General features: G+C 42.5%; 1 protein-coding gene across 10 annotated transcripts in view; it reads right to left on the bottom strand.

Annotated features, from left to right (window-relative positions):
* DOCK3 (dedicator of cytokinesis 3) overlaps window positions 1–19,032 on the bottom strand; it is a 604,430-nt gene that overhangs the window by 151,725 nt on the left and 433,673 nt on the right. For all 10 annotated transcript variants that reach the window (XM_043550359.1, XM_043550357.1, XM_043550356.1 and 7 more), the window contains exon 13: window positions 2,827–2,915. In XM_043550359.1, the coding sequence (XP_043406294.1) occupies window positions 2,827–2,915 (89 nt within the window). The remainder of the gene's footprint in view (window positions 1–2,826; window positions 2,916–19,032) is intronic.

Raw genomic sequence — 19,032 nt, 5'->3', positions numbered from 1 at the left:
CACACTATCCAAACACTGCATGGAATACAAATTCCTGCATAGGCAACCTTAATTCTGGCATTTCCTAACTTTGGAATGCTTGACTTAGCAATCTTAACACTTTTTTAAATTGAGGGATTTTTACGTAATTTACTAATTAAAAAAAACACCAGAAAAAGCAAAAAATCCATCACATGGAACCATGCTGATTTCCAACATGGATGATAAGCAGGGTACAGACCTTTAGATTCACAGCACAGATCACCTGGGGTAATGGAGTAAATGGCAGCAGCAGAAGGCTGTTATCTATGGTGGGCCAATCACAAGAGGGGAATGAGACACACACTTTGCAAGTGGGATTCATAGCTATTTGCTGACAGCAGAGGAATAACAGAATCATAGAAGATTAGGGTTGGAAGAGCTCTCAGGAGGTCATCTAGTCCAACCCCCTGCTCAAAGCAGGACCAGAATACAGTAACTCAGGACTGTCTTCAATTTCAGGTTCTGTAGGGGAGTGTTCTCTAGTAGTTATAGACCCTTCTGCTTCAGTGGCCCCTAAGACTGTCTACTCATCCTTGACTTCTGCCCCCAATTCCTACACTGATCTTATCCACAACTCTGACACCCTGGCTCCTCCCACTGGTTTCTGTCCCCTCTATGCCACTCCCAGCTCCTTTTCCTCACAATCTCTGTTCCTATTTAGCCTACAACCACCCCCTCTTCTCTGCACTTCTGTCAACTTACCACACCTCTGCTCCCTGTTGCTTTCCAGCCTACTCATGGGTCCTCCCTCTGCTCCTGGAGCAGTCATGATTGGCTGCTCTTTCCCTGTAAATAGGGAAGTGGGGAAGGCAGCCAATCAGAGGAGGCTTTCTCTCAGGTAGGACTGAAATTTGCATGAGGGCAGGAGAGTCTCTCATTGCCAGACTGGCTCCAGCAGGGGCAAATTTGTGCTATTCGCAATAAAATCATAAGAGGTGGCAGCTCTGCATCCCTAACACCAGGACAACACTGCTGTCAAATTTAAGTGCCTGTTGCAAAGCATGGAGGCGCTACAGCTTCTCAACAAGATGGTTAGAAATATTCTTTTAACATGGGCGAACAATATATTTTCCCCTATTCTTGTTCTCAAAAAATTTGGAGCTGCTTTTGCTGAAACTTTCAAATAAATAAATAAGCAATCATGCCAGAGGCAGGCACCTGTTATTGAAAATTTCAGTCCAAGTGGTTAAAGTTTAGCAAAGTTATGAGCAACTGTAAACAGAGTCTTATAACAAGAAGTGTTGGGCAACCTTACCTATAGGTGGCATTACAAACTCTACCTATAACATAACCCTGCTTGCTAGCTGCTTCATTTGCCTTCAGTTGTACCTAGTGCCCTTTATGCTAATGGGAATTATTGCAAATTCAGTGACAGCATATTTGATATGTAAACAACTGAAATCCAGAAGAGATTAGGATTTAAACCTCAGTGGGGTCCTGCTGAATTCTAAATTTATTTTCCAACAAAAGCAAAACTGCCTGTACCTTTAAATGACTGTACATTAAGGTTTCAAAGGAGCAGCCGTGTTAGTCTGTATTCGCAAAAAGAAAAGGAGTACTTGTGGCACTTTAGAGACTAACAAATTTATTTGAGCATAAGCTTTCGTGAGCTACAGTTCACTTCATTGGATGCACATGTACATTAAGGGTAACACATAGTAGCATTTGCAAAGGAATAGCAATTGCATCTCCAAATTAGCTATCTATGTCACTTATAAACTGAGGTGGCTGACAGGATAAGGAGAAAGATTAATTTACTCAACAAATTACAAATTTATCTTTAATTGATTTATTTAATTTAGTAAATCTGGACTCAGAATACAGTAAGAACTCTGCCAAGACAATAACTGCCCATGGCTATTTATGAAGCACTCTGCACTGCAACTATCAGAGCTAGTGTTCATGATAATTAATCTTCAGGTATAAATGCACTGGTCTCTCTCTGGAAAAATCAGATAAGTATCTTAAAGAAATGCAATATTTATCCCTTCACAAATAGATTCATGGTGTCCTAAGATGAGCATGTCTCAGGTATGTGTCACTGCGAGAATCTTCATGGGAATACTTAGGTGGTATGATCCAGAATAATCAAGAGAGATTCTAATTAAATTTTTGACTCCTGTGCAAATCCTTCAGCTCCTGTAGAACTTCCCTCGATTTCTATCTAGGAACACTTAACAAGGAACATTGCTCCAAATGGATATATAAAATATTTTTGCCAGTGCAGTTAGCTGCTGATATTGTACACTTCCCCTGGCTACCGGTTTTCATAAGCAAGGGTAAAATGCCCCACAAAATTAAGAGTAGCCACAAATGAAAACTCAGAGATAGCCACTAGTTGTCTCCACTTTGATCTACAGACAATGGCATTGTACAGATATAATAAAGGAGAGACTTTAACATGCAGAATCTTTAATATTGCCAACAGTGCATGGGCAGGACAGAATCCAGCTTGACTTTCTGTATCCACGGCAAATTTGTAGGAGTGGTCGTTAGAGATTTTTTTTAACCTGTAAACTGAATAAATTTTATATGGAAATTATTACAAACACAAACATGGAACCCCAAAATGCCATTTTCAGAGAGTCATTTCAGACTCTCAGAGTTGTAATGCCCTATAAATCTTTACCTGACGAAATACTAACATCAGCACAAATAAACAAACAACTAGAAAGAATGTATGATGCCTGGCAATGAGCTAGGTGTGACAGCATATCTTGTGGAACTTCTCTTCCCACAAAGAATTCTCAGTTTTATCAAGGTACACTTTAAGGGTTCTCTAGCCAAAAAATAAAAAAAAATTACCATAGTTTGAGCTGGGTGCTGTGTACTTGGTACTGGACTTGCGGATAATGTTTTCATGGATCTGATACCATTCATTTTCATTGTTGCACCTAAAATAAAAGGGACACTAATTAAAGTTACCTGCTCTTTTTTTATCCAAATGATAAAAAGGGAGAAAGGTTTACTGCATATGTTGTATGATTCCGTTTTGTGGGAGAAATCCAACACAGGCCTCTTTTTAACAGACAACAATGCACGTGTAATTTAATGAGGTCCTGCAAATACTATTACAGTATTGTATTTATAAAGTCAATATAGCAATATATTTTCAAAAAGTTTCCAGGATAGCAATTACAATATGTTTACTCATCTACCACTAGTACATAAGTTTATTTTTTTGATTGATAAAAAAGTCAACTATTGATGTCAGTCCAGATGATGCACTGGTAATTTGTTCTATGAATAAATGTTATTTAACAATATTTGTCTAAGATAGCCAGCTGGACCGATCTTTAATAGTACAAACCATCCAGACACATTTCTTAGCTTGTGTTAGCAGAAATAATGCCTATGAGCAGGGTACGTTCTGAAATATTTTCTAACCAATATATCTTGGTCATGGTATTAGCTGCTTCAGATTTTATTGCAGAATGACTATATAATAATGCACACATCCACAGGATGTGTAAAAGATGATGTCTCCTGTTCTCATTTTTACAGATTGTTGATTTTCCACTTTTTACAGTTCGCTTTTCTAAGTCCCATCCACTTCTGACCTCTTCTTCAACTTTGTTCTCTCAAATATTAACTTAAAAATGAATATTAAAAATGAGTAATTAGAAAGGCAACTAAGAGACATATATAATAAAGAATGGGCTGGATTCTCCACTGTATTACTATATAGCTATGCTGAAGCCACTGGATCATAGTGGCTTCAAACTGGTGTAATGCAGTGGAGAATCAGGCCCAATCTCTTCTCACTCTTCTGTCCCTCATCCTTTGTCCACAATTATCTGCTCTATGTTACATCTAACACAGATTGTAAGACTCTTTAGGGGCAGAGATTTGTCTATTTAAAAACTGTAAAGCACTATGCCTACCTATGGGCTATATCAACAACCCAATGACTTATTTTTTTGACATAATAAAGTTCCTATGTATAGTAAACAGTTGGTTTTGAGTAACATAAAATAATAATGTATGTTCATTGGTACTTGAGACCTTTCTTCTTACTTCAAATTCTTTCGCAAATCTTCCATGCAGGACAATCCACTATGGGTTTATGCTCTTTTAGTCTGACCCATTAAACTCAACTTTTCTCCAGTGGATGGATTCTTTCAGAGCATTACTTTGTATATGAGTGTTTGTTTATATTGCTCAGCCCTTGATGATATTGTAGCCAGTATTTTTTTCTTAGATTCTTGTATATCAGGTGGGTAAATTTAATTATCTGAGATTACTGAAACTCTATTTTACTTACTCTATTTTACAGTTGCTGAAGAACTGAGCAGTAAGTGACTACCCAAGGTCATTTAGTGAGTTGGTGACCCTCAGTCCTTTGCTCTAACCATTGGAACACAATTAATGAGTAAGACAAGCAACCACAATAGCCAGCATAAAATATGCAATAGAAGACTGGGAAAGCAAGGAGATATACAGCTTAGAAAAAGCACGTGGTCTCCCCTCTTTCCTCAGACTCTAGGGAGAACAGAACATTGTCTAAAAAGTGAATACCATCCATTTGCTGAAGTCTCATCAGTAACTAAGTAATGAGAGGCTCTGACAGATTTTATAGTCCCTTAAAGGCTTGACACTTGTAACTTCTTGACTTGCCAGATCAGTCAATACCTTGGAGTGTTACACAGGTGTAAAAATACTAATACCAGACTTACTTCTTTGTCAGGCTTCCTTGTAGCTTTCTAGGTCTACAAGATTGCAAGAGCCACTTGCTATAAATGTAACATAGCCACAGGGCAGAAAGAACCCATAAGACCTCTGATCTCCACATTCATATAGCAGCTCTACAGCTTTAATGACCAATATGGGTCTCTTCTATAAAGACAATTTAGCAAAGCAGACTAATTTACACCTGGATGAAGAGCAGCTTATATGGGTTTAGTGATTTCAATGACCGCTGACATTAATCTTCATAAGAAGAGTAGATTTACCAGTTTTTCACAGATCTTACTAATAAGACACTTTATGATATCTTGGGAGCTTGCAGGGCAGGGGCTGCTGCAACCTTGTACAGTATGTGTTTCACTGTTCCTTCCACTTTCTTGCTGACTTCTTTATTTTCAGAAATTAAGTCACCTAGCATATGCTACATGAAAATAATCCAAAGGGACTAATGTGAAGCAGTCACACACAAAAATTAATTGTAAAATATCCAAGTGAAATGGAGACCACTAATAATGTGTTGAAAACATATATTTTTAATTTCTGATTCAAAATTTTGTCTTCCGGCAGAAATTTAGTCCTGGAATTATGACAATCTACATTCATGGATAATTTTTTTAGTGCACAAAATTGTGGAATGAAATCTAATTTTGGAACTGACATGTGGGATGACATCTTTGGAAGTTGTATGAAAGCATGTCAAGGATGAGTTATGATATGCTGAGTGTCAGTACATCTTGTTTCATCCTCTAACCATTGGAAAGATGGTAACAGCTCAGAGTTATAGGGTGAATATGTGAGCTGTGCACAGTTCTTTCACTTACGAAAAAAGTCAATTTATTAAATATTACTAAGCATATGTACCTATTTACTTTTTAAAGTGAAATAACTCCTTAATTATCTTTTAATAGAAACATTAGGCATTGATCAAACTTATCCTGTCAAGAACTTAAAATTGATACAAAGGAGAAATTAGTTACTGGATGAGAATTACAGTCTATATTGGGACATGTGGGGGAGAGGAACTGGCTTTCTGCCAATTTTCACTTCTTTGATATATGATATATAAGGAAGGCTCGAAATGTTTTAATCAAACAAAACATCTCAAACAATAAACAACATGTTGTTGATATTGGAAACTCAAGTCTTGTGTGCCCCTGAACCATAGAAAAATAGAGCTGGAAGGGACCATAGAGAATAGTCTATGTTAACTGGAGAATTAGGCCTTAATATACACTAGAAAGAGTTTGCTGGCAAAATTGCTAGTGGAGATGCAGTTTATACTAGTACCCTGAACAGAAGCTATCCTGGCTGTCATGGTTGCGGGGTGAGCCATACCTTCTATCCCTTTTTCTCCCTGAGGTGACAGGGCCAACATCCTTTACTTCTCTCAAGGATAGACCCATGCAGTTCAAACAACCTAGGACAGGATCTCTCGATGACAGCTTCTCTGTTTACCAACTGTGTTAACATGACAGGCCCAGCTGCGTTTGTCATCTGAAAGCCCTTTTCTTCCAGGAGTCTGTGACAGCAGCTGATTAAAGTGACTCAGAAACAGCTTCTTTAAAGCATTTATTCATTCACCCAAATAGGTATAGCACACAGAGAAAAGGGTAAAAACAATAAAGGCTGATATACATATACGCTTCCCCTTACGTAAACCTTAATCTTTCCTTGAAATTTCTGGTAAGTTCCATTCAGCCCAGTTATCTCCAGCTCTGGGCTGGAAGAAGTAGGTTGTGCTGCTGTATCATGCTCTGTCTATCCCTCTAGGTACATATACACTGCATGTTTCTTTCAGCATTATGCGGAGTACATACATGTATAGTTCCCCTAGCATAAGTATAAATAGCAGCATAGATAGATGGGAGGCACAACATAGGTAAGTAAAGACATGCCTGAAGAGTTATGCGAATACCATACATACTCTCTGCTTGCCCAAGTCATGTTCCCCTGTTTGTGCAGCTATTTTTAGCAGTGTGGTGTCCCACTGCCTCCCCACTGCTGGAGCCTTTACTGTCTGCAGGAAAAGACTCCCCCAGCCAGGAAAGGCTCTGGCATTGGGAGGCAGCAGGGAAAGCCTTGGGCAGCTCCCAGGCTTTCCCTGCCACAGGGCTCAGCCTTTCCCAGCTGCCTCAACCTCCCAGAGCCTTTCCTCACCACAGTGAAAGGCTCTGGCAGCGAGAAGCTGCTGAACCTTTTCCATGCTATCTCCCCACACCAAACCCTTTCACCAACCTGCTTTTCACTGCGGCACATAGTTATCACATACCATACATGCTGCCGCCAGTGGCGCGTTGTATAGATGTAGGCTCATCTCCCCCTTTCTTTTTTCTAGGTCTGGGGTCCTTTAATGATTTAGTATCCCCTTTGATCCTAGGCTCAGGCCTGGGAAGGATAAACCTTGCAAGCAGTGGCGTAGCAAGGCCCGAGAAGGCGCTGGTGCAAGAATAGACAGAGGTCTCCTTTCCGGTTCCAAAATCTAAAATTTTGCTTACCTTTATCATCTTGGAAAATCATAATTTATCTATCATATCCATAAACATGCAGCCTAGATATTGTGTCATCACAGATAAAGCACCCATATACAAAACCTAATTATCATTTTACTAGTAAATTTTATCTAATTGAAAATCTGCACAATAGCAATCATGAGGCTTCACACATTAGTAATAAACACATTGTACCAACATAAAAATGTGTAACTCCGGTTTTGTGTGCCAAACTTTAAACTACGCATAAGGCATGTCCAAAGTATACACGTTGTTTGTCAAAAAGCACAAAGATGTGAGTTACCATTGTGTTACTCCTGTCTCAAGTTGGTGCAATTCTACTGGAACTGAGTGACTAGAGTTACAATGGGTGAGTAATACAATGGGAAATCAAGCCCCAAATCTTTATATATCTGAACGCACAATTTTGTCCATGGCCAAACTTGCAATTTGAGCACACACAACATTTGCATTCACCAATCATGTGTGGGTAGGCACCAAATGAAAACAAGTATTGTCACAAACATATAGACCACTCTCAATGTGGTCTCTGTGTCACAGAAACCAAGCACAAAGATCCATACTGCCATGTCAACAAAAAACAAAACAAAACTAACTAGTAAAACAACTAAATCTTCAGCACTTTTCAAAGATTGTGATACCTAGTCCATTTTACATTACTGACTAAGTCAGGCATTTATTACTCCTATGGGAATTGTGTGCCACTTCACATGTGCAGAATTCATGTCCAGTGCAGAATTTTTTCCCCAGGGTAGGAGAAGTGCTGCAATTCTGCCTTTCACCCACCACAGGCCACTGTGGCACTACAACAGTCAGCAGCCAGCTGTGTTCATCACAGCATCCTGCCCACAGAGCCAGGTTAGGAGAGACAGAGTGGGGTACATAGGGGTGCTGGGGGGGTGGTGTCACAGACTGATTCAGAAGGGCTAGTGGGTGATACAGACTGGGGCACAGGCTGAGGAGCTAGTGGGGTGACAGTGTTGAGCCAGGGGCTGAATGGAAGGGGTGCTGTAGGGCTACATGGGGACAGAGAGTAGGGGACTGCAGGAATTCATGGGGAAGAAGGGCAGATGTGCCTGACTGAATGGGAGAGGCTTGGGGTCAGCCAGGGTCTGCATGCGTGAGACTCCTCAACTCCCTAACAATCCCTCCCCTCCCCCCAAAAAACCCTGTCCCATACTTCTCCCACTCACATCCAACAATCCTTCAGGTTCACTCCCGGGCTCCTTCCCCCTCCCTATGTTACCCAGACTTCCCCAAGCCTTTGCACTGCTTCTGAGAGATGTGGGAAATACATTTCTGTGTTGTAGTTTAAATAAATTACTCAAAGTTCTGTATTAATATGCCTAATAAGGAATCTATTTGTCAAAAAAACATTTCCTGAATCTTTTTTTTTTTGTCTCTATTGTTACAGAAATACTTGCTGACAGGTATTTTGAAATAAATTACCAAAATAATTGAAATAATTGAAACTGGTATGACAAATTGAAACTGGCGTGACAAATAAAATATGCAGAATTTTACAATATTGTGTGCAGCATTTTTTATTTTTTTGGCGCAGAATTCTCCCAGGAGTAACTTATGGTATGTCTGTTTCCATATCATATCATTTGTCCAACACCCTGACAACCCTGAACTGCCCACTCCATTTTAAGTATTCCCCTACTGCATGTGTGAACCCCTTATGCTTAACAATCTATTCCAACTTGTATTTAGCTCAGACACTCTGTTTACTTTCTCCAGACTAGAAGAAGAGCTCTGTGATGCTGAAAAGCTTGTCCCTTTCAACAATAAAAAAATACTCTCTTTCTCATATCCTGGGACCAACACGGCTACAACAACACTGCATATATCATAGAAATGTTACCCGACCTAGATAAAAAGCCAGCCCTCACCAACAACTGTAACATCTTCTAAGTACCTCTAAGATATAAACACTTTTTGGATACAGTACGATCCTGCCTCATATGGTGCAAGATTTACTGGTATGGCTTCAGCTACTTTTGGGCCACTCCATAAACTCAATTTACCTGGCTGATCAGAGCAGGTTGCCAATAGTTTTCCGTTGTCAAAATGTTGCATAGGAGCCAGAGTGAACCAGTGCATCTAGCCCAGTTAGGAGAAACACATTCTAACATAGTAGAGAAATTAATTCCGATCAGGGGCTGATCCCCACCTGCCTTCTGCAACCTCCTCCTCCATCCCCTGGCCCCATCCCACACAACCCCTCTCCGGAGCCTCTCAGCTCAACCATAACAGGACTCAGCCCCTCCACCCCTCCATAGTCTGTACCCCCAGCCTGCACTCCACATCCTCAGCCCACCCCAGCCATCATCCACTGCCTGGCCCCACACGCTGTAGACCCCCAGTCCACCTCTTGCACCTTCCTGGATGAGCTCCTCACTGCTGAAGCAGTGGCCACAGTGCAAGTTCAGGTTGGTGGTGGTCAGGGACTGCCTGGGTGGCAGGGCCCATGGGGACCGGGCACAGAATAACAGGCGCAGGTTGGACACCAATTTGAAGTGCCGGCAACTCTGGTGGTGTTGCCAGGAGCAGCCACAAGTTGCCCATTGCCGGAGTTGTGGCCAAAAACTTACTCATACTGGAGGCAGGGCAGTGGCACTTGCTGGACTGAGGCAGCCTGGCTGGGGGCCACTTCTTGCTACTTGGCACACTGGTTACCTATTCTGCCTATAGGTTGACAGTGGCATAATTACAGTGGTGCCTAGGATAGAGTGGTCTCTGCTGGTTGGCCCCCACAACCGAGTGGGCCCTACAACGACTGCACTGCTTGCACCACTGCAGCTATGACACTACTTGCTAGCCTGGACGGAGCTGGGCAGGAGCCTTTCGCAAGTTAACAGCTCCCCCTCCAGTGTTCCTTAAGGAGCCTCATCTCTGCCACTGTTTCATTTAATCTAATCTAATCGCCTTCTATGATGAGATAACTGGTTCTGTGGATGAAGGGAAAGCAGTGGACGTGTTATGCCTTGACTTTAGCAAAGCTTTTGACACGGTCTCCCACAGTATTCTTGTCAGCAAGTCAAAGAAGTATGGGCTGGATGGATGCACTACAAGATGGGTAGAAAGTTGGCTAGATTGTTGGGCTCAACGGGTAGTGATCAATGGCTCCATGACTAGTTGGCAGCCAGTATCAAGCGGAGTGCCCCAAGGGTCGGTCCTGGGGCCGGTTTTGTTCAATATCTTCATTAATGATCTGGAGGATGGTGTGGATTGCGCCCTCAGCAAGTTTGCGGATGACATTAAACTGGGAGGAGTGGTAGATATGCTGGAGGGTAGGGATAGGATAGAGAGGGACCTAGGCAAATTGGAGGATTGGGCCAAAAGAAATCTGATGAGGTTCAACAAGGACAAGTGCAGAGTCCTGCACTTAGGACAGAAGAATCCAATGCACTGCTACAGACTAGGGACCGAATGGCTAGGCAGCAATTCTGCAGAGAAGGACCTAGGGGTGACAGTGGACGAGAAGCGGGACATGAGTCAACAGTGTGCCCTTGTTGCCAAGAAGGCCAATGGCATTTTGGGATGTATAAGTAGGGTCATTGCCAGCAGATCGAAGGACGTGATCATTCCCCTCTATTTGATGTTGATGAGGCCTCATCTGGAGTACTGTGTCCAGTTTTGGGCCCCACACTATAAGAAGGATGTGGAAAAATTGGAGAGAGTCCAGCGAAGGGCAACAAAAATGATTACGGGTCTGGAACACATGACTTATGAGGAGAGGCTGAGGGAATTGGGATTGTTTAGTCTACAGAAGAGAAGAATGAGGGGGGATTTGATAGCTGCTTTTAACTACCTGAAAGGTGGATCCAAAGAGGATGGATCTAGGCTATTCTCAGTGATAGCAGATGACAGGACAAGGAGTAATGGTCTCAAGTTGCAGTGGGGGAGATTTAGGTTGGATATTAGGAAAAACCTTTTCACTAGGAGGGTGGTGAAACACTGGAATGCGTTACCTAGGGAGGTGGTGGAATCCCCTTCCTTAGAAGTTTTTAAGGTCAGGCTTGACAAAGCCCTGGCTGGGATGATTTAGTTGTGGATTGGTCCTACTCTGGGCAGGGGGTTGGACTAGATGACCTCCAGAGGTCCCTTCCAACTCTGATATTCTATGATTCTATGATTTCCAGTTAGTTTCCTCCTTAGCAGCTTCCTTTGATTTAACTCAATGCAGGTAGGTAGGGTAATACCAAAAAGGTAAAATAAGATACACTTATTCATAAAAAAACCCAAGATATCTTCCTCATTCTCCACACCAACAAAATACTTTTTTGCCACTAGAACTGCATCTACACTAGAGCTTTTGCCAGCATAGCTATGTTGGTTAGGGGTGTCATTTTTCACACTTCTAACTGACATATCTATGCCAATAAAACTTTTAAGTGTAGACCAGGCCCTTGTTGCAAGAGGCTGAAAGGTGAGCAACTGAGAGAAGAGAGGAGTTTTAGTCTGACTGTTTAAGACTATTTGTGTTAACACCTGTTTTATGTCAGACTAATTAACATTTTAGAGAAAATAGAGCTTTGTTAAAGATTTCCCTCCCTTTCCCCCGACCCATTCACTTGAACAATGACAGTAGGGAACACACGTTCTCTGAGACATCTGTGTGGTCCTCCAGCAAAACCAAAGATGATCACAATTGATATGTGACATTTCTAACGTTAAAAACAAGTAGAACACCTCCCCAGGTCAAAACAGGATTCCTTTTTAAGCCAGCCCTATACAGCAACCCAATGGCTGTCCTGACCCTGTAAGTTTACTCTCCCCTTGCTTCTGCCCCCTTCCCCTCCAACCCAGTACCCACATCCATCCACATTCACTCAGCCTGGGACTCACATATAACTGAGAGAGAGATTGTCTTTCCAGTCTTTCAGTCCTCAATAAAAATGCACACATTTTCAATAAATTATTACATTAACTAAGTATGTAAATGTAGCATCTAATTAGGAGTTCCAATTCTCATTAGTACTCTCCTCTTGATGTAAAGCAGTGTTTCTCAAACTTATTTGATCAGGCCCCCCTTCTTTGTGTCTGTAGTCGTTTATGCCCTCCGCTCCCACAAGTACATATACTGCCACTCAGCTCTGAAGACATAGAGGAGAGCAGCAGCTGCTGGCCGGGCGCCCAGCTCTGAAGGCAGTGCCACACCAGCAGCAGCACAGAAGTAAGGGAGGCAATGTGAAAAGTGGGATTTGTAACAACTTTTCACAGAAGACTAAGTGCCCATTGCCACCCTTACTTCTGCACTGCTGCTGCCACCCTGGGGCTGACAGTTAAAGCCTGGCTGCCTGTAGGTGCGTGATTGGGGGATGGAAGAGAGCCTGAGCCTGGGCTGCCTCCTGGTGAGGGATTGGGAATGGGGGGAAGGAGAGTGCAAGCCTGGGTCGTCGGGCTCTGGCTGTCAGCCCTGAGTGGCAGAGCTCTGCCTGTTCCCTTTATCCTTGGCTCCCAGGTGCGCATGGTCCTTCTGCACAAGCCCAAGCCACCTGGGGCTGACAGCCATAGTTCCAAAAAAAGGCACACACCTCGCGCCTTCCTTGACACATTCCCTTACCTCCCTTTGGAGACCCGCCCCAGAGTTTGAGAACCACTGATGTAAAGTAAAAGCTATGGTTGAACTCCATTTCTACACTTGGCTAAATTATTTATAACTGCAAGTAAAGATAATTCAAAGGATCTTTTCTCTGTAAATACTGATCATGAAACAGACCCAAGAGGTCTCTTTGGGTATGTCTACACTGCAATTAAAAACCTACAGCTGGCCTATGCCAGATGACTTGGGACAATGGGCAGTTTAACCTCATCAGGGCATGTATGGGGCAAATCCAGCCCAGCCTCACAGGAACAAAGGACACTGGCCTAGGCAGCAACAAAGGATCTGTTGGACTCTCAAGTGAGTCACCCCTCTTCCCTTGGTCAATGTGGGACTACAATGCTCACCTGACTCGGGGTGGGGCAAAGCCAAGAGGGAAGAAAGAATATGATAAAAGGGAGAGACGTTTGCTATGCTCTCTTTCTTCCACCCCCATCTACAGACATCTCCACCAAGCAACTGAAGCGCTGATCAAAGGGGAGAGCCTGGCTGAAGAGCAACCAGCCAGCCTGTGGTGAGAAGCATCTACATTTGTAAGGGCACTGAAAGTGTTAAGATCAGCTTAGAACGCGTTTTGCTTTTATTTCATTTGACCAAATCTGACTTGTTGTGCTTTGACTTATAATCACTTAAAATGTATCTTCTGTAGTTAATAAATTTGTTTGTTTATTCTACCAGAAGCAGTGTGTTTGGTTTGAAGCGTGTCAGAGACTCCGCGTGGGATAACAAGCCTGGTACATATCAATTTCTTTGTTAAATTGATGAACTCATACAAGCTTATGACTGGGCATAACTGGACACTGCAAGACAGAGGTTCCTAGGGTTGGGTCTGGGACCAGAGATATTGGCTAGTGTCATTCGGTTGCACAATCTAAGCAGTGGCTGGCCAAAAGTGCTCACTCATGTAGCTGGGAGCAGCTTACATGCTAGAGGCTGTGCGTGAACAGCCTGGGAGTGGGGGTTCTCACAGCAGAGCAAGGTAAGGCTGGATCCCAGAGTCAAGGATTGGCATGACCTAGCAGATCACTGGTCCAGATAACACCAGGGGAACTTTTCACCTTGGTAAATTCTTCCAATGGTTAATTACCCTCATTGTTAAAAAATTACGCCTTGTTTCCAGTCTGAATTCATCTAACTTCAACTTCCAGCCATTGGATCTTGTTAGACCTTTCTCTGCTAGACTGAAGTCCATTATCAAACATTTGCTCCCCATATAGGTGTTAGTAAACTAATCAAGTCACCCCTTAACTTTCTCTTTATTAGTCTGAGCTCCTTGAGTCCATCATTATAAGGCAAGTTTCCTTATCCTTTAAGAAGCCCTGTGGCTCTTCCCTAAACCCTCTCCAAGTTATCAACATCATTCTTGAACTGTGGACATCAGAAATGGATACAGTATTACAGCAGTGGTCACAGCAGCGCCAAACACAGAGGTAAAATAACGTCTCTACTCTACTTGAGATTCCCCTTTTTATGAACCTCTGGATCACAATAGTCCTTTTGGCCACTGAGAGCTCATGTTCAGCTGATTAGCCATCACGATTTTTCAGAATCACTGCTTCCCAGGATAGAGTCCCCCATCCTGTTCCCCCATCCTGTATATATGGCCTACAATCTTCGTTTCTAGATGTATATATTTACATTTAGTCATATTTAAAACACACATTGTTTGCTTGCACCCAGCTTACCATGTAATCAGATCTTGCCTGATCTAATAACTAAGCAGGAACTGGGCTTGAGCAGGACCTGGATGGAAGAGTCGCAAAGAAAGGCCAAGGACATGCAGAAATTGACTGTCTGATTCTCTTTCCTCTGAGTCAAAACGAAACCAAAGTACAGTGTTAGGAGATACACTGCTGTGCATGCCTCTACCTTACACAGGCAGATTGACTCTGAACACTTCTTATCAGTAACCACAGGTCCATCCCATCCCATATACGGCTGCAAATCTGAGCAAGGGTACAATACGGAACCACACCAAATATATAGGGACAGATTTTCTGATTGGTTAGGGCTGCTTTAAACTAGTTTTCCAGTGCAAAGGTATTCTAAACCCAGAAGATCTGGCCTATGGAGGATTTGTCCTATATAGGGGAAACTTCCAGTGTTACAGAGCCACTTTAATGCCTTGTATATCACCTCCACTTCTAGTCTGTAATGGGAGAAGGGGGCTGGGCTAGGGCATCCCTATGTGCGATTCCCAACTCCCAGTACAGGCCCTTGGAGTTACTAGCAAACGACACAGTTTAAAGCTGTACTAACCTATACTGGGAAACTAGCTCAGTGCTGAGTCAGCCAAGGATCAGGGACTGCAAAGGTGGCCTAAAGCATTTGTAAAATACGCTGTGGTCCTGCTCTTTAGGATAAAATTCAGTATAGAAATATAAAAACATGAAATCCTTCAGCCAAGGTTTAAAGTAAAATGGGATAGTGTGGGGGATGGGAAGATGCATAACACAACTCTCCCTCTTCTCCTCTGAGTAAACAGCACTCCCCCAGAGCTCCCACTCTTTCTTAAGTAACGAAGTGTGTCATGAACAGGTCGTGGGCAGCCAGACCTAGTGGTCAGAGTGAGAGTTGGGACTCAAGCTGAGTTGGGTACCAGAGGGTCAGAGTCCGAGATAGACCAGAGGGCAAACCAGGAATCCGGCATCAGTAGGCAGGCAGGGTCCAGTTACTGGGAGGTCAGAGACCAAGACAAGATAGGCTGGAGGGTAAATTAAGAGTCAGGCATCAGGAGGCAGGCAGAATCAGAAGCTAGAGTCTGGGATCTCTCACACACAGAATGTGAAGCAAGATAGGCAGTATGTACTATTGCTCAGACAACTCCCTGTCATGGCTTCCTGTCTTACATACTGGCAGCCAGTCAGCCAGCCAGCCAATCAGTCAGTGGGCTGCCACTCAGGTCCTGCTGGTTGGTACTTCCTTCTGGGCCCAGCCTCATGGGGTCCTCCTGCAGGAGCTTCCTGTGATAGAGCCCTGCAAATCTGCAGATATCTACTTTATATCCGTGGACATGTTTGAGGATCATGGATTGTATGTGATACACATTTTGTATCCACGCAGGGATCTACCTGTGTTGATTAGGGTTGCCAATTTTGGTTGGACGGATTCCTGGGGGTTTCATCACATAACATAATCTTTCATGAAAGATTAATCTTTAATTCCTGGAGACTCCAAGACAATGCTGGAGGGTTGGCAACCCCGGAGATGACAGCAGCCCAGCATCACCATGGTCTCAGGTTCTAGTCCTGCAGGATCAAGCTCCCTCTCCTGTTTCAATCTATGTTTAACTACTGCCTTCAAAAGCAGCAAGTTGAATTGAAAAACCTAACAGCGCTTTAACTACAGCATCAATACTGTGATGCTACACAGCTAATTGAGTTCTTTAAGCTCTTTTTTTATAGGTTTTCTTTACATTTTGATACTCACACTTTATAAAACATTTAGAAATGGAACCTTAATATAAAGGGTTAATAAATGCTTAACAGACATTAAAGCATGTCAAAGATTGTTATAAGCACATCATAGAATGTGTTATAGATCAGAGGCTTTCAAACTGTGGTCCGCAGACCACCAGTGGTCCATGAGCTCCATTCAGGTGATCTGCAGATAGTTCCCTCTAAGGTGCGCGCCTGGGTGGCCGCACATGAGAGAATGAAGGGCCACCCACCTAATTAGTGGAGCTGTGCAAGCATGGCTCTACTAATTAGGTGCCTGGACGCTGGAGCAGATGCACATGTAAGGTGAGGTGGTGGCCTTGGGGGGAATAGAGGGTAGATGGGAGGGGGCAGTAGGGTGAGAAGATGGGGTGGGGGGTATTTGGGACATGCAGGGCTTCAGCGGCCAGAAAAAGAGGCGACTTTCCCCAGCTCCAGGGCTGCTGCTGCTGGGGAGAGACGGCCCTCCTTCCCAGCCTCTGCTCTGTGGCTGTTGTGGTTGGGGAGAGACCGCTCCCTCCTTCCCAGCCCAGTTCAGGGGCTGCTGCGGTGGGGGAGACCCTCTCCTTCCCAGCCCCAGTTCGAGGGCTGCCATGGAGGAGGAGAGAGGGAAAGACCCCCTTCCTTCCCAGCCCCAGCTTGGGGGCTGCCACGGCGTGGGAGAGAGGGCACATCCATTGCATTAGAAAAGTAAGACTATTGATATTAAAATATGAGTTGTGTGCTTTTATTTGTAGAACAAAAAATGTTAATTATCATTAAGTTTTTTTATATAGCGCTTTAATCCAAAGCGCTTTACAATAGCTAATGGTACAAACAACACTTGGAAAGATCATTAAGTGGTCCGCCAAGACCCTCAGCAATTTTCAAGTGGTCCGCGAAAAAAAAAGTTTGAGATGGTTATAAGTATAAGCCATAGTTATAAGCAACTCTTTGACCTCTTGGACTCTATGGACTTGCTTAATCATTTACTAACCCTTTTAAAGCTACTTTTAAATGGAACCTTAACATAAAGTGTCATTGTTCTGATGATACAGATAAATGATCTGGTCTTGTTCCTTGTCTTGTCTAATTTATATCACTAAGAACTTGTCTTTATATCACTAAAGTTGTCTTGCTTTATCTGATATAGTTGAAGCAGTATGACCTTCCCTAGTGTGGACGAAGTTATACTAGTATAAAAATCCTTATAGTGGTATAGCTTATTCCCGTATTGGAAAGAGAATAAGCTATACTGGTATAAGGCACCACTGCACTGATATAACAGCATTCAAACTAGAGGTTGTACAGGTATATACAGTAGAATCTCAGAGTTACGAACACCTCAGGAATGGAGGTTGTTTGTAACTCTGAAATGTTCATAACTCTAAGCAAAACGATATAGTGGTTCTTTCAAAAGTTTACAACTGAACACTGATTTAATACAGCTTTGAAACTTTACTATGCAGAAGAAAAATGCAGCTTCTAACCATCCTAATTTAAATGAAACAAGCACAAAAATAGTTTCCTTACTTTGTCAAATCTTTTTTTTTAAACTTTCCCTTTATTTTGTTTAGTAGTTTATGTTAACACAGCACTGTACTGTATTTGCTTTTTTTGATCTCCGCTGGTGCCTGATTGCGTACTTCTGGTTCCAAATGAGGTGTGTGGTTGACCGGTCAGTTCGTAACTCTGAGGTTCTACTGTAGCTACATCAGTAAAAAAAGAAAACCACCCCACTACCCCGATCTTTCCTAACTGATATAGTTCTTCTGGTACAAAAACTTAGACCAGGACTAACATCTTCTCAATTCTGACTACTGGCCAGGTTATTTTGAATATAATACAGCTGCAAGACTTCTTAAGATGCCTTTGAAGTCATGATATTTTTTTCCTCAACAGCAAAGAGTGAGTCCTAGTTATTCTGAAGTAATGTTGGCTTGTTATTAAATTAAACCTCTGCCCTACTGATTTTCCTCATTTGTTCATCTTTTCAGACTATAGCTTTCAAATGCTGGAAAGATGCAAAACTTCAGGAAGATAAAAGCAGTTTACCCCGAGGCTTTCCTTGTAGGGTCTATTTTCTTGTATGAAGCATGTTAATTCCTCTTTTTTTAAAAGGCACATAATGTTGGCAAAATTAGACAGGAGAAAAACCAGCTGCTGTCAAGCCAGACAAAAACATCAGCAATTTTTCAGCATTTATGTTTGTGGAACTTGAGCATTCAATGGCATAAGGAGTAACAGGCTAACTGTAAAGAAGTAATTGGTCATTTTCTACAGCTTTCACATTACAAACCCATGTTCTGTCACGTAAAATGAGTTACCAGAAGCTCTACTCTAGCCTGACAACCCTTAAGAAAATGCTGAATATTAAAACTGCAAAAAGTTGTGTGGACAACAGGGAATAGGATGCTATATATCAAGCATACCATCTGAGTGTGCAAAAAAGAATTAAAAAGTAAAACTAAATTTTCCCAGAATATGTTCAAAAGGGAATTAAATAACTGAAAAGTTTGGTAGTGGAGTATGTATGGAACCCTTTCACTTGTAGACCACTGGTTTCATCCAGATTTGTAAGGTCTCAGTCTAAATCTTAGTTGTACAGGTGTCAATATCCCTCTCCCAAGTCACATCTGGCATATCTGTTGGCTGTCGCAGAATGATAGGTATGGAGAATGAACTACCCTCTCACTCTTAAAGAGGATCTCTGCAAAAAAAAAAAAAAGATTGAGGTACATAAGGGGAGCAGTGTAGGGAAGCTTGAACTGATGTTATCCATGTTGTT

This window comes from Chelonia mydas, chromosome 7 (assembly GCF_015237465.2).
Source record: "Chelonia mydas isolate rCheMyd1 chromosome 7, rCheMyd1.pri.v2, whole genome shotgun sequence".
Lineage (NCBI taxonomy): Eukaryota > Metazoa > Chordata > Testudines > Cheloniidae > Chelonia > Chelonia mydas.
The sequence above is the reverse complement of the archived record's forward strand: the minus strand, read 5'-3'. Positions and strand labels throughout refer to the sequence as shown.